Raw genomic sequence first — 16,407 nt, forward strand, 5'->3', positions numbered from 1 at the left:
GGGTAGTAGGGATAAACCAGGGAATTACAGGCCAGTGAGCCTAACATCAGTGGTAGGGAAATTATTCGAAAAAATTCTGAGGGACAGAATTAGTCTCCACTTGGAGAGGCAAGGGTTAATCAGGGATAGTCAGCATGGCTTTGTCAAGGGAAGATCATGTCTGATCAATTTTGATTGAATTTTTCGAGGGGGTAACTAGGTGTGTGGATGAGGGTAGTGCAGTGGATGTGGTATACATGGATTTCAGTAAGGCTTTTGATAAAGTCCCGCACAGGAGACTGGTCAAGAAGGTAAGAGCCCATGGGATCCAGGGTGCCTTGACACATTGGATCCAAAACTGGCTTAGTGGCAGAAGGCAGAGGGTGATGGTCGAAGGTTGTTTTTGTGACTGGAAGCCTGTGTCCAGTGGGGTACCGCAGGGATCGGTGCTGGGTCCCTTGCTGTTTGTGGTCTACATTAATGATTTGGATGTGAATGTAAAAGGTATGATCAGTAAGTTCGCAGATGACACGGAAATTGGTGGGGTGGTAAATAGCGAGGAGGGTAGCCTCAGTCTGCAGGACGATATAGATGGGTTGGTCAGATGGGCGGAACAGTGGCTAATGGAATTTAACCCTGAAAAGTGTGAGGTGATGCATTTTGGAGGGACTAACAAGGCAAGGGAATACACATTGAATGGTAAGACTCTAGGAAAGACAGAGTATCAGAGGGACCTTGGTGTGCATGTACATAGATCCCTGAAGGCAGCAGAACAGGTGGATAAGGTGGTTAAAAAGGCATATGGGATACTTGCCTTCATTAGCCGAGGCATAGAATATAAGAGCAGGGAGGTTATGATGGAGCTGTACAAAACGCTGGTTAGGCCACAGCTGGAATACTGTGTGCAGTTCTGGTCGCCACACTATAAAAAGGATGTGCTTGCTTTGGAGAGGGTGCAGAGGAGATTCACCAGGACGTCACCTGGGCTGGAGCGCTTTAGCTATGAAGAAAGACTGGACAGGCTGGGGTTGTTTTCCTTGGAGCAGAGAAGGCTGAGGGGGGACCTGATTGAGGTGTACAAAATTATGAGGGGCATAGATAGGGTAGATAGAAAGGAACTTTTTCCCTTAGTAGAAGGGTCAATAACAAGGGGGCATAGATTCAAGGTAAGGGGCAGGAGGTTTAGAGGGGATTTGAGGAAGAACTTTTTCATCCAGAGGGTGGTTGGAATCTGGAACTCACTGCCTGAAAGGGTGGTAGAGGCAGGAACCCTCACAACATTCAAGAAGCATTTGGATGAGCACTTGAAATGCCATAGCATACAGGGCTACGGACCAAATGCTGGAAAATAGGATTAGATTAGACAGGGCTTGATGGCCGGCGTGGACACGATGGGCCGAAGGGCCTCTTTCTGTGCTGTATAACTCTATGACTCTATTACCAATTTATAAACCTGATTATATGTATATGTATATATATACATATATATATATATATATAGAGAGAGAGAGAGAGAGAGTTAAAAAATATGGAAGAAAATCAGTATAAGGGATGAAACTATGGCCTTTGCTGAAAACAGATTGTTCAAAGTCAGAAAGGTGAAAGTCGGAGAAGATGTTCAAAACCCAGTAAACAGAAACGAGGTTGGAAGGGGAGATGAGGTCGGAAGAAATTGAAGGGAAAGAAGATTTCCTGGATTGGCTTGCACCCAAATTGAGTTTCCATTCCTCGCTCTCTGAAAGGAAAATAAGTTTTTTTTGGTTAAAGAAACCAATTAAACGGAGGATGATGTGGAACAGAGGATGGGAAGAATTACAATATAGATTGAACCAATGTTGTTGGAGAAGTTGACAGCATGCATGCAGCAGTGCATGGTGGAGAGGGTGGATTGTATGAAATGCCGAGAGCTGCGATTAAAGAAGCATTACATATGATGAGCATATCAGTGAAAGTTCAGCTAGAATCCATGTGAAATGAGTTGTGGCTGGAGAAAGGTGCTGAGAATGGCTGTGAAAATGGGTTCTGACAACTGTATCACAAACAAGTAGGTAAAGGGAGAACAATGATGGTGAACAGGATGAATATACCTAGTTGCCCTCTGCTACGACGAACCATCTCCTGCCGAGCTCCAATGCTTCCAAGAATTGCTTCTTCAAGCTTTGCTTTCATGTCCTTCGATTTTTTGAATGTCAGACTATTCATTCGTTCAAAAGCTTTCTTGCCCTGTAATGATTTGACATAAAATAGATAGTTAAATAATTTCCCCATATTTTTTGAAACTCCCATGTGCAAATTTTGTGGCACTTTTTTTTGTCCTGCCACTGCTGATTCTTCAGGAGATATAATTCCAGAAGCACCTGCATCTCTCCAGTACCTTACTCCCAAGTCGCCGTTGTTCCCTTACAAGCCAGGACAGAGGGTGTTAGTAGGACATATGACGATAGAGGGCATCACAAAAAAAGCTCAATTCTGTGCTCCTCTGACAACTATACATATATGGTGTGGAGATGCCGGTGTTGGACTGGGGTGGACAAATGTAAGAAGTCACACAACACCAGGTTATAGTCCAACAGCTTTATTTGAAATCACAAGCTTTCGGAGCGCTGCTCCTTCGTCAGGTGAAGTGGAGAAATGCATAAAGACACAGCTTATATAGTCAAAGAATAATGTCAGATGTTTACAGGTAATCTTTCTAACTGCCATTTATCACACCTCGGCAGAGAGATAATCACAGCAATCAAAGGTGTGAATGGTGTCCAAACAGGTCAGTCAGGAAAACATTACATCAAAGAACAATGAGGTGGGGTCACAAGGGGTCAAATGTTGCAGATGCTGGGGTCTGTATGAAAAACAAAAAAAGACAAAAAACATTTTTTTTTGCTGGAAATCACAGCAGGTCCAGCCGCATCTGTGTAGAGAGAACAAGCCAACGACGACTCGAGTCTGGATGACCCCACATCAGGTGGGGTTACATGCAGCGTGACATGAACCCAAGATCCCGGTTGAGGCCGTCCTCATGGGTGTGGAACTTGGCTATCAGTTTCTGCTCGACGATTTTGCGTTGTCGTGTGTCTCGAAGGCCGCTTTGGAGAATGCTTACCCGAAGATCGGAGGCTGAATGTCCTTGACTGCTGAAGTGTTCCCCGACTGGGAGGGAACACTCCTGCCTGGCGATTGTTGCGTGGTGTCCGTTCATCCGTTGTTGCAGTGTCTGCATGGTCTCGCTGATGTATCATGCTCCGGGGCATCCTTTCCTGCAACGTATGAGGTAGACAACGTTGGCCGAGTCACATGAGTATGTACCATGTACCTGGTGGGTGGTGTCCGCACGTGTGATGATGGTATCTGTGTTGATGATCTGGCATGTCTTGCAGAGGTTGCCGTGGCAGGGTTGTGTGGTGTCGTGGTCGCTGTTCTCCTGAAAGCTGGGTAATTTGCTGCGAACGATGGTCTGTTTGAGGTTAGGCGGCTGTTTGAAGGCGAGTAGTGGAGGCGTGGGGATGGCCTTAGCGAGGTATTCGTTGTCATCGATGACATGTTGAAGGCTGTGAAGAACATGGCGTAGTTTCTCCGCTCCGGGGAAGTACTGGATGACGAAGGGTACTCTGTTGGTTGTGTTCCGTGTTTGTCTTCTGAGGAGGTCTATGCGATTTTTCGCTGTGGCCCGTTGGAACTGTCGATTGACGAGTCGAGCATCATGTCCCGTTCTTACGAGGGCATCTTTCAGCGTCTGTAGGTGTCCATCGCGTTCCTCCTCGTCTGAGCAGATCCTGTGTATTCGCAGGGCTTGTCCATAGGGGATGGCTTCTTTAACGTGGTTAGGGTGGAAGCTGGAGAAGTGGAGCATCGTGAGGTTGTCCGTGGGCTTGCGGTAGAGTGAAGTGCTGAGGTGTCCGTCTTTGATGGAGATTCGTGTGTCCAAGAATGAAACCGATTCTGAGGAGTAGTCCATGGTGAGTTTGATGGTGGGATGGAACTTGTTGATGTTATCGTGTAGTCTTTTCAGTGATTCTTCGCCGTGGGTCCATAGGAAGAAAATGTCGTCGATGTATCTGGTGTATAGCGTTGGTTGGAGATCCTGTGCAGCGAAGATGTCTTGCTTGAACTTGTGCATGAAGATGTTGGCGTATTAGGGTGCGAATTTGGTCCCCATGGCTGTTCCGTGAGTTTGGGTAAAGAACTGGTTGTCGAAGGTGAAAACATTGTGGTCAAGGATGAAGCGGAGGAGTTGTAGGATGGCATCTGGAGATTGGCTGTTGTTGGTGTTGAGCACTGAGGCTGTCGCAGCGATGCCGTCATCGTGGGGGATACTGGTGTAGAGTGCCGAGACGTCCATCGTGGCGAGGAGTGTTCCTGGTTCAACTGGTCCGTGGGTGCTGAGTTTCTGTAAGAAGTCTGTAGTGTCGCGACAGAAGCTGGGGGTTCCCTGTACGATGGGTTTCAGGATGCCCTCGACATATCCAGAGAGGTTCTCACACAGGGTTCCGTTGCCTGATACGATAGGACGTCCGGGTGTGTTGGCTTTGTGTATCTTTGGGAGGCAGTAGAAGTCTCCCACGCGGGGAGTATGTGGGATGAGAGCGCGTAGGATGCTTTGAAGGTCTGGATCGAAGGTCTTGATCAGTCTGTTGAGTTGGCGGGTGTGTTCTTTGGTCGGATCTGCGAGTAACTGTCTGTAGTGTTCCTGGTTGTCCAGTTGTCGGTATGCTTCTTTGCAATAGTCCGTTCTGTTCTGTATGACGATGGCTCCTCCTTTGTCTGCTGGTTTGATGACGATGTTGCGGTTGGTCTTGAGAGCGTGGATGGCGTTGCGTTGTGCTCGGGTGACATTCTGGACTGTCTTGTGAGTGTGGCTGATGAATCTGGCGTTGATACATCTCCTGACAGCTTGAGCATACATGTCAAGCTTAGGGCAGCGACCCTCCGGAGGGGTCCAATTTGACTCTTTCTTCTTCGGTTGCTGCACTGCGGATCTCTCTGTCTGCTGTTCCGGATCATTGATCGTCTCATTGGGTTCGCTGCTGACATCTTGGAATTTGTGGAACATGTCATCGATGACGACGAATACCTCGCTAAGGCCATCCCCACGCCTCCACTACTCGCCTTCAAACAGCCGCCTAACCTCAAACAGATCATCGTTCGCAGCAAATTACCCAGCTTTCAGGAGAACAGCGACCATGACACCACACAACCCTGCCACGGCAACCTCTGCAAGACATGCCAGATCATCAACACAGATACCATCATCACACGTGAGGACACCACCCACCAGGTACATGGTACATACTCATGTGACTCGGCCAATGTTGTCTACATCATACGTTGCAGGAAAGGATGCCCCGGAGCATGGTACATCGGCGAGACCATGCAGACACTGCGACAACGGATGAACGGACACCGCGCAACAATCGCCAGGCAGGAGTGTTCCCTCCCAGTCGGGGAACACTTCAGCAGTCAAGGACATTCAGCCTCCGATCTTCGGGTAAGCATTCTCCAAGGCGGCCTTCGAGACACACGACAACGCAAAATCGTCGAGCAGAAACTGATAGCCAAGTTCCGCACCCATGAGGACGGCCTCAACCGGGATCTTGGGTTCATGTCACGCTACATGTAACCCCACCTGATGCAGGGTCATCCAGACTCGAGTCGTCGTTGGCTTGTTCTCTCTACACAGATGCGGCTGGACCTGCTGTGATTTCCAGCAAAAAAAAATGTTTTTTGTCTTTTTTTGTTTTTCATACAGACCCCAGCATCTGCAACATTTGACCCCTTGTGACCCCACCTCATTGTTCTTTGATGTAATGTTTTCCTGACTGACCTGTTTGGACACCATTCACACCTTTGATTGCTATGATTATCTCTCTGCCAAGGTGTGATAAATGGCAGTTAGAAAGATTACCTGCAAACATCTGACATTATTCTTTTGACTATATAAGCTGTGTCTTTATGCATTTCTCCACTTCACCTGATGAAGGAGCAGCGCTCCGAAAGCTTGTGATTTCAAATAAAGCTGTTGGACTATAACCTGGTGTTGTGTGACTTCTTACATTTATACATATATGGACTTTGCAGCAGGAGGCACTGGATAGCAGTCAAAAGCAGAAATGCTGACTGATTTGTTTTACCCTCCGTCACACAGAAATACTGAATTCCATTGTAGCACCCCTACTGCTGCCTCAGCTACTTATTGTTTGATATGTACAAACATACATACATCTACCTATATTTTAAAATAGACTATAAAAAACAAGTTACAGTGAAATGTTTTGATATAACTGTACCTTGTACTCATAGCAGGACACACAGAGATACATCAAGTCCAACAAGCGGTTCAGTTGAAGGACGGAGAGATCCGCAAACCACTTCTGCAGAACCATGTCGTCTGCATTCTTCAAAACCCAGAGAAGACAAATCAACAAACTGCGGCTTGATTCTGCTGAGAAGGTTGTATACTGTCGCCCAGTCTAAAACAAATCAAAGAAAAGCCTCTGTCACTTGGACTCTAACTTTATGGTGTGGAGGAACTACTGAAACTCTGTTATTGGCCAACACTTTCTTCATATAAGATTCTTCTGTCACCTCTAGTATCCAACCTCTCTGCTCCCTATTTTATTAAGGTCACTGCTGCTCTAATTTTTCCTTTCTGGGAGGTGTCATCTTGGCTCAGTGGGAGCGCTTTTACCTCGGAGTTGGAAAGTCATGAGTTCTAGCCCCACTCCGGAGAGTTGAGCACATAATCTAGACTGACACTTCAGTGCAGTACTGAGGGAGCGTTGCATTGTTGGAGGTGCCGTCTTTCGAATTAGATGCTAAACTAAGGTTCTATCTGCCCTCTTAAGTGGATATAAAAGATCCTTTGGCACTATTTGAAGAAAAACAGGTGAGCTCTCCCAGTGTCCTGGCTAAAATTTATCCGTCAACCAACATCATTTAAACATATTATGTGATCATTTATCTTATTGCTGTTTGTGGTACCTTGCTCTGTGCAAATTAGCTGCTGTGTTTCCCTACATTACAACAGTAACAAAACTTCCAAAGTACTTAACTGGCTGTGAAGTGCTTTGGCACGTCCTGAGGTCAGGAAAGGTGACATATAAATGCAAGTTATTTCTTTCTTTCTGTTGTTGCAAATGTATTGTTCTACAAATTCTTCCTTCTTCAGTGCATTAAAATCAAGACTCATTGTTTCATCTCCTACTCTAATTCTTTCACAGGATGTCAAAACTGTGGAACTCTTTTATCTTCTTAGTCTTTCCTTCCTGATAAAATCTGAAAACTGTTAAAACTCAGCTAACCACTAATTCTTGATTAATCCCGCTTTCTCTGCTACACTTTTAAATGGGTGATGTCCTACATTATGGGCCTGAGCCTGTCATTCAGGCTTCTTGGTAACAATAAAAAAAAGATTTGCGTTACCCCTGATGTCAGCAAGAAACTACTCGGCCGGGAAAGCTGCGGAACAGATGCTCCTGCGATTGCCATGGCGACGGTTTGATTGATCATGCTGCTGCTTTCGCTCTCGTAATCCTCTGATGTTACAACAGTGGAACGTCCTCGCTGATTGAGGGATTCTTGCAGGAGAGCAGGGCAGAAGGGGAAAGAATGACATCTTATATGGTACCTGAAATGTTTATCTTCAAACAAACATTCTGGAATAACTCACTTCTTGGTAATGCTGATTCAAAGGTTAATGTTCACATTTTTTGAAGCAGTCACCGTCAACTGAAGTAGTTTTATGCCCAGAAAGACCATTTTTAATGTTCTTTCTTTTGTGAGTTATCTCTGGTCTACAGTCTCTCAAGAGTCAGCCTCCTACAAAGGTGAGTGGTTGGTCTGAATCAGACCAATGCCTCATAGCCAGCTAAGTGCAACCAGGTAAGAATTGTCTGTGTGATCCAATCCTCATCCAACCAACCCCCAATCCCACCTATGTGTAGACCCTGCAGCCTTCTGAGTGGAACAGGGTTGAATCTTCTATTCATCTCTCACTGTAATTTTAATGTTCTAATGTTCAGCACAACTGAGTTGCCCCAGAGTCAAATTTTAAATTTTTTGGTGATTTTCTCCTACCTATCAAGTTGCGGGATCTCAGTGGTGGGAATGGAACAATTTCCCATTTCAGATACCCCATCTCAGTATCAAATATTCCCAGGTGAGACAATGCGTGGATTAGATGTAAAGTTTCCTTTCCTCCAACCAATAACCTTAACTTCAACCACAGAAGAGCATCCCACACTTGACCACTGTAACATTTTATCATTTTACATACCAATGACCTTGGCCTCTCTATGGGAGATTGCTCATTTGTGGCCAGTTCAGGGCAGTTTTGTGTGGTGCCATTATAAATGGAATTGACACTTCGCCTAAACTTCACTTGGTAGCCTTGCGGTAAGTAGAAAGAGGAGACTTTTGTATCAGTCTGCGTTGGATCTGGATACTAGATCCAGAAGTCAAAGTACAGTCTGAGTAAATTGGTAAAGAACTGTATGAGAGCCAGAGAGACTGGGAGGTAAAGAAGACAGGACATAGAGGGAGGAAATGAGCAACATATAGAGAAATATAGGGAGTTATTTTGGTGAAAGAGTGAAAACAGGCACCAAGTGGGTGCTGTGCTAATGACATGTCTGTTTGCAAGTCTGGTTTTAGCCCGCAATTTTGGGGTTAATTGATGAATACCATGATTTAAACATGCCTGGAGGCACTAAAACAGATACCTACAGGTTTAGCACTCAAGCGCTGTTTAGAAGCAATTGTTGTGGAGTGGTATATGTAGCCTCCATGCATCCACTTCCACTGAAGGTGTGCAATGCACTGGCTGACACACAACGGAACATTTCAGGGTGGCTCAGGGACCGAGCGAGAGGGCACACAGGTTCTCAGACGCGGCACTGGAGGTCCTGGTGGAGGAGGTCCAAAGGAGGAAGGATTTCCTGTACCTGCAAGGGGGGTTGGGGGGAAGGAGCCCACCTCGTCCTCCTGTCCCTCTCTCCTGCAGCAGCTGGTGCTGATCTGCCTGGCCTCATCTCCTCCTCCCATTCCTCCTCCAGATCAAGTGGGAACCCTAGCAAGGTCCCCATAACCAAGCACTCCCTTTCTCCCAGTGACTCCTATAAGGTCTCCAATAAGGTAGAGTAGCACAGCACTCATTCTCTTTAGGTGAAGTCCTCAGAGAATTTCCAGGAAAAACATTGATAGAGTGTTGGTGAAGTCTTGACAAAGTGTCCCAGAAAGTCTTGCGATGTCACTCAAAAGTCCTCTTCAAATGCAGTCTATCTGCAGCAGCAAATGAACAATGGAAGATGAGCATGGCTTTAAGTAGCGCTCGAAATCCTCAGCAACGACTTCTTTACTCCTGTTCAGCTGGTCGCTGTTAGGAGAGGTCGTTAATTGAAACGCTAGCCACCAAAATAGCCTGCAGCCTCTTTATTTGTTTTTTGAGATAGGAGGCAATTTAATTGTCAATCAGGGCCTTAGTGATCCTCGAAACAGCCGTTCCTAGTGCGCGCTTCAACTCCACAATGGTGTCTTGCGCTAAAGGCAGGCTAAACCAGTTGCAGCTCAAGACCCCCAGCTTGGCCACCTCGGAGGCTCTTTAGCGCCTAAAATGTATGCGGAAAATTACCCCCATAGAGACTACAATGTAAATAGTGTACTTGACATAAAAAGAAAGTGGAAGACAAACAGAAAGACAGAGAGGGACAGAAAAAGAATTCCAGTAACAATTATAGAAAGAGAAAGACTTGTATTTATTTTTGTTTATGGACATCACCACAGGACATTCATGTTATACAACACTTTGTTTGTGACATGGTAAGTAACTCCTGTAATTATAAATCAATGTATCCTCCAACTCACCATGAGCATCAAATTTCTTTATAACTAATGATCAAACCGGGTTTTCACTAAAACATGATTACATTCATTACATCAGCACAAGCAGTCAATTTATTTTATTATTCTTCTTATCTATCTAATCGTTGCCAGAGAATCACCTGCAACGGCTTCTCTTCCCGCTCCTGCATCGTTACCTCTGGTGTTCCCCAAGGATTTATCCTTGGCCCCCTCCTATTTCTCAGCTACGTTACCCCTTGGCGACATCATCCGAAAACACAGCGTCAGTTTCCACATGTACGCTGATGACACCCAGCTCGACCTCACCACCACTTCTCTCGACCCCTCCACTGTCTCTAAATTGTCAGATGCTTGTCCGACATCCAGTTCTGGATGAGCAGAAATTTTCTCCAATTAAATATTGGGAAGACCAAAGCCATTGTTTTCGGTCCCCGCCACAAACTCCATTCCCTAGCCACTGACTCCATTCCTCTCCCTAACATCTGTCTGAGGCTGAACCACACTGTTCGCAACCTTGGTGTCATATTTGACCCTGAAATGAGCTTCCAACCACATATCCGCAGCATAACTAAGACCGTGTGGCGGAGACCACATAGGGACAGTAACACAATTCACTATGTATAGCCAATGTTGTTATCGCTCCACGTTATGTATGGAACCTGGTTGGGTTATCGGGGCAGGGTCCCTTTAAGAGTCGTCGATTGTGTGATGACGTCATAGCCCTGCGACGAGGCCGAGTCCCTCAGTCCATGCGGAGAGTTAATAAAGCTAACACGCGTTTTTCTTTGCTGCTATGAAAGTCTCGCAGTCTGTTTATTTCCAGCGACTCCTACATTGGTGACCCCGTTTATCTTTTGGACGTTTCCAAAGACTTTATCCGAGATGACGACGAACGTTGTTTCTCTCAAATTACCGGAGTTTTGGGAACGACAGGCTGCCGCTTGGTTCGCCCAGGCCGAGGCTCAGTTTGCACTCATATTAGCGATTTCCGCGCCCCGGCCAAGGAGGCTGACAAATTTTTCTCCGCCGGGCAACAGTACTGCGCGGCCATGCAGGGCCCTGCCCCCACCGCCACAGCCCAACGGCAGCAGCACCCAAGCATGTGCTTCTACCACGCGCAGTTCGGCCCCAACGCTAAGAAGTGCCGGCCCCCGTGCAGCTTTACCGCGTCGGGAAACGCGAAGGCCCACTCATTAGCTACCATGGTTGTCGGCCATTCAGGTAGTCTGTTATTCATTACGGACACTGACTCTGGACGTCGTTTCCTCTGCGACACGGGTGCCCAGGTGAGCGTCCTGCCCGCGTCAACCGTAGACATACAGGGGGGGAACCACGGCCCCATCCTCGAAGCCGCCAATGGCAGTTCCATCTGCACCTTTGGGAAACGGAGCGTGGCGCTGTGTTTTGGCGGGCAGCGTTTCGCTTGGGACTTTGTTACAGTGAAAGTGTCCACCCCCCTTCTCGGCGCTGACTTCCTCTGCGCCAATGGCCTTTTGGTGGACGTCAAGAACCGACGTCTCGTCAACGCTGAGACTTTCAGTTCGCTCCCGTGTTCACTCAGTGGTTCCGGCACGACGAAGTTGTCCAGCGCACTCTCGGCCTCCGACGAGTTTTCCCGCCTCCTCGCCGGGTTCCCGGACCTCACGAAGCCCACTTTGTCGTCCGCCGCTACCAAGCACGGGGTAGAACACCACATCCCGACCACCGGCCCGCCTGTCTACGCCCGCGCTCGACACCTCGACCTGGGGAAACTTGCCATCGCTAAAGCCAAGTTCGACACGATGGAGCGCCTCGGTATCATTCGCCGGTCGAACAGTCCGTGGGCCTCGCCCCTCCACATTGCACCAAAACCAGGCGGCGGTTGGCGCCCGTGCAGCGATTACCGGCGCCTCAACGACGCTACGACCCCCAACCGCTACCCGATTCCACACATCCAGGACTTTTCCGCCTGCCTGGCCGGGAAAGTTGTTTTCTCTAAAGTGGACCTCGTTCGGGGTTACCACCAGGTCCCCGTTCGGCCGCAGGACGTCCCGAAAACCGCGGTGATCACCCCATTCGGGCTGTTCGAATTCCTCCGCATGCCATTTGGTCTCAAAAACGGCGCTCAGGCTTTTCAACGCCTAATGGACACCGCGTTACAGGACCTGCCATTCCTGCTCATCTACCTGGACGACATTCTCATCGCCAGCGCCTCCAGGACGGAGCATGTGTCCCACCTCCGGACTCTCTTCGAACGCCTCAGCCAGCACAGCCTTATCGTCAATCCGGCCAAGTGCCAGTTTGGGCTGTCGTCGATCGACTTTCTCGGGCACCGCATCACGAAGGATGGGGCGGTGCCACTGCCGTCAAAAGTGGAGGGCGTGAAGGATTTTCCGCGACCCCTCACCGTGAAGGCCCTGCAGGAGTTTTTGGGCATGGTGAACTTTTATCATCGCTTCGTTCCCCGGGCAACCCAGCTTATGCGGCCCCTTTACGAGGCCCTCAAAGGCAAGCCCGCCAAGCTCACCGTCGACTGGTCCGAGGAGATGGCCAATTCTTTCACGGACACGAAAAGGGCCCTGGCTAACGTGACCATGCTGGTGCATCCATTGCCCGATGCGCCGATCGCTCTCACCACTGACGCTTCGGACTATGCTTTCGGCGCCGTCCACGAACAGTGGGTCAACGGCATCTGGCAGCCGCTCGCCTTCTTCAGCCGGCAGCTCCGCCCCAACGAATGGAAGTACAGCACCTTCGATCGCGAGCTTCTCGGCCTCTACCTCGCCGTCCGACACTTCCGTTTCCTGTTGGAGGCCCGCCCGTTCACGGCGTTCGTGGACCACAAGCCGTTGACCTTCGCCATGGCCAAAGTTTCTGAGCCGTGGTCGGCCCATCAGCAGCGCCAGCTTTCCTTCGTCTCAGAGTTCACGACGGACATCCAGCATGTGGCTGGGAAAAACAACCCTGTCGCCGACTGTCTCTCCCGGGCCGTCGCCAGCGCCGTACACCTCGGCATCGACTACACCCGCATGGCGGCCGACCAGGCCTCCGACCCGGACGTCCAGGCCTATAGGACGGCTGTCACGGGCCTTCAGTTAGCGGACGTCGCGTTTGACGATGCCGGCACCACGCTCCTGTGCGACGTCTCCGCTGGGCAGCCACGCCCCGTCATGCCCGACGGGTGGAGACGGCAGGTTTTCGACACCGTCCATAGCCTTTCCCACCCAGGCAGGAAGCCGTCACAGAAGCTGGTGGCGGCTAAGTTCGTCTGGCACGGGCTCAAGAAGGACGTTCGCGACTGGGCCAGCACCTGCGTGGTATGCCAGCGCGCAAAAGTGCATCGCCATTGGCGCCTTTCGCGGTGCCCGAGAGGCGGTTCGACCATGTTAACGTGGACCTGGTGGGGCCCCTGCCGCCCTCCCATGGGTTCACCCACGTCCTCACGATGGTCGACAGAACCACCCGATGGCCAGAATCCGTCCCGCTGTCGTCAACAACGTCCGCCGATATGGCTCGGGCGTTCATCAACACTTGGGTCTCCCAGTTCGGCGCCCCATCTGACGTCTCCTCCGACCGGGGGCCCCAGTTCACGTCGGAGCTCTGGAACGCTGTCGTCCAAGGCCTCGGGTTGAGACTCCACCGCACCACCACATATCACCCTCAGGCTAACGGGCTGTGCGAACGGTTTCATCGCTCCATGAAGGCCGCGCTCCGGGCCAGCCTCCGGGACGACAGTTGGATCGACAGACTCCCGTGGGTCATGCTGGGACTCAGGACCGCCCCCAAGGAGGACCTCCAGTCCTCGTCCGCCGAGCTCGTCTACGGGCAGCCGCTGCGGGTTCCCGGGGATTTCGTCCCCAACGCCACGGACACTTGGTCCGCAGCCCGTCAGTGGTCCGCCCTCCTGGACAACGCCAAGTATTTTGCGCCGGTGCCCATGTCGCAGCACGGTCTCCCTCAGTCCCACGTTCCGCCCGACCTTCGTGCGACGGAGTACGTTTTTGTCCGCCACGACGCCCACCGGAAACCTCTTAAGCCGGCCCACCTGGATCTGGACCGACCTGTTGGGTTGGCTCAGCCCCCGCGGCGGGGCCGACCTCCGGCTTCTGCACCCTCAGTCCACCACCGAGCGCCCGGGGACCCTCCTGCGACCCCTCCGGTCCCCGCCCCGGACTTAAGGAGCCGTTTTGGCCGTGTGATCCGGGCCCCTCAACGACTGACATTGCCAGTTCTAGTGAATTCTGGGGGGACGTAAGTGGCGGAGACCGCATACGGACAGTAACATAATTCACTATGTATAGCCAATGTTGTTATCGCTCCACGTTATGTACGGAACTTGGTTGGGTTATCGGGGCAGGGTCCCTTTAAGAGTCGTCAATTGTGTGATGACGTCATAGCCCTGCGACGAGGCCGAGTCCCTCAGTCCATGCGGAGAGTTAATAAAGCTAACACGTGTTTTTCTTTGCTGCTATGAAAGTCTCGCAGTCTGTTTATTTCCAGCGACTCCTACAACCGCCTACTTCCACCTCCGTAGCATCGCCTATCTCTGCCCTTGCCTCAGCTCATCCGCTGCAGAAACCCTCATCCATGCCCTTGTTACCTCTAGACTTGACTATTCCAAAGCACTCCTGGCTGGCCTCCCACATTCTACCCTACGTAAACTTCAGGTGATCCAAAACTCGGCTGCCCGTGTCCTAACTCGCACCAAGACCCGTTCGCCCATCACCCCTATGCTTGCTGACCTACAGTGGCGTTCGGTTAAGCAACGCCTCATTTTCAAAATTCTCATCCTTGTTTTCAAATCCCTCCATGGCCTCGCCCCTCCCTATCTCTGTAATCTCCTTCAGCCCCACAACCCCCCCGAGATATCTGCGCTCCTCTAATTCCGCCCTCTTGAGCATCCCTGATTATAATCGCTCAACCATTGGTGGCCGTGCCTTCTGTTACCTAGGCCCTAAGCTCTGGAATTCCCTGCCTAAACCTCTCCGCCTCGCGACCTCTCTTTCCTCCTTTGAGATACTCCTTAAAACCTACCTCTCTTTGACCAAGCTTTTGGTCACCTGCCCTAATTTCTTATGTGGCTCGGTGTCAAGTTTTTTGACTTACAATGCTCCTGTGAAGCATCTTGGGACGTTTTACTACGTTAGAAATGCTATATAAATACAAGTTGTTGTTATGCTCAAACTTTTAGCCAGGTTAGATAGCACCATTAGATACTGTGATGAGGGAACTAGATTCTTTCTGGACAGATGAGCTCGGATGGGTTAGGGTTAGGGTTAGGGTCCCTCTCATCTATCTCTATCTTTGGATCTTACCATAGTTGCAGTTTATTTCATAACCTACTGTTTCTCTTTCATTTAATTCAGCATTTACTTGTGCCAGTATTTCAATAAATATCCTTCAGGATCACAACGTTTGCTGATTATCCTAGCACACATTTTCTTTTTTGGCAGGAGAATGAAGGAGAGAAAGAGGCTTTCATGCATGCTAAATGAAAAATGTGCTCAAACTTAAATTAAAAAAATAACCCTATTCTGAACTCTCATTTTACAATAATGCATCAAAATGAGATAAGCTTAATGTTCCTAATGGGATTTCCTGTTCCTAAAAATTCTTGTTGTTGTTTTGGAAATCCATAATTTAGGCTTAGGTTTCAGAACCCAAAAAATCCACCGCACACCACCCCCACCTCCCAAGTTACTCAGCTGCAGTACAGTTCCACAGGTCTTCACTAAGTGCGCCTTGACTGTGCATGTTAGCAGGCTATTCAACTGTGGGGGAAACATTATAGCTGAGCTTGATCTTATCAATACAAGTACACAACCCAGCAAGAGCACTGAATAGTGAACTAAGTGGGAAACAAACAGCAATTTATTCCACCTTCAACTCCACTGATCATTGAAATAGTGACCAAACTCAGTTAAAGACCATCATTTTCATGAAAAAGCACCTTCTCTTTCACTCTCCATTACAAGAAAAAGATGTAATCATAGAATGGTTACAGCACAGAAGGCGGCCATTCGGCCCGTCGAGCCCGTGCCAGCTCCTTGCAAGAGCACCTCAACTAGCCCCACTCCCCCGCCCTTTCCCGTAGCCCTGCAATTTTTTTTTCTTTCAGGTACTTATCCAATTCCCTTTTGAAAGCTGTGATTGAATCTGCCTCCACCACCCTTTCAGGCAGTGCATTCCAGATCATAACCACTCGCTGCGTAAAAAAGTTTTTTCTTATGTCGCCTTTGCTTCTTTTGCCAATCACCTTAAATCTGTGTCCTCTGGTTCTCGACCCTTCTGCCAATGGGAACAGTTTCCCTCTATCTACTCTGTCCAGGCCCCTCATGATTTTGAACACCTCTATCAAATGTTCTCTGCTCTAAGGAGAACAACCCCAGCTTCTCTAGTCTATCCATGTAATTGAAGTCCCTCATCCCTGAAATCATTCTCGTAAATCTTTTCTGCACCCTCTCCAAGGCCTTCACATCCTTCCTAAAGTGCGGTGCCCAGAATTGGACACAATACTCCAGTTGAGGCCGAATCAGTGTCTTATATAGGTTCATCATAATTTCCACGCTTTTGTACTCTATGGGCTCGATTTTGCCA

The 16,407-nt window shown here is 49.2% G+C and overlaps 1 protein-coding gene across 8 annotated transcripts in view; it reads right to left on the reverse strand.

Moving 5' to 3' along the window:
- The window catches only part of dock7 (dedicator of cytokinesis 7), a 210,576-nt gene that overhangs the window by 41,815 nt on the left and 152,354 nt on the right, over positions 1 to 16,407 (reverse strand). For all 8 annotated transcript variants that reach the window (XR_015077663.1, XM_085982670.1, XM_085982673.1 and 5 more), the window contains exons 30-32: positions 7,396 to 7,550; positions 6,261 to 6,443; positions 2,067 to 2,202 (exon numbers count right to left, since the gene is read on the reverse strand). Coding sequence is in view for 7 of the 8 variants with exons in the window: in XM_085982670.1 (XP_085838796.1) it covers positions 2,067 to 2,202; positions 6,261 to 6,443; positions 7,396 to 7,550 (474 nt within the window). In the remaining variant the exon portion in view is untranslated. The remainder of the gene's footprint in view (positions 1 to 2,066; positions 2,203 to 6,260; positions 6,444 to 7,395; positions 7,551 to 16,407) is intronic.

The sequence above is a fragment of the Somniosus microcephalus genome, chromosome 3 (genome assembly GCF_052327205.1).
Source record: "Somniosus microcephalus isolate GS21.2 chromosome 3, FLI_Smic_1.0, whole genome shotgun sequence".
Taxonomy (NCBI): Eukaryota; Metazoa; Chordata; class Chondrichthyes; order Squaliformes; family Somniosidae; genus Somniosus; species Somniosus microcephalus.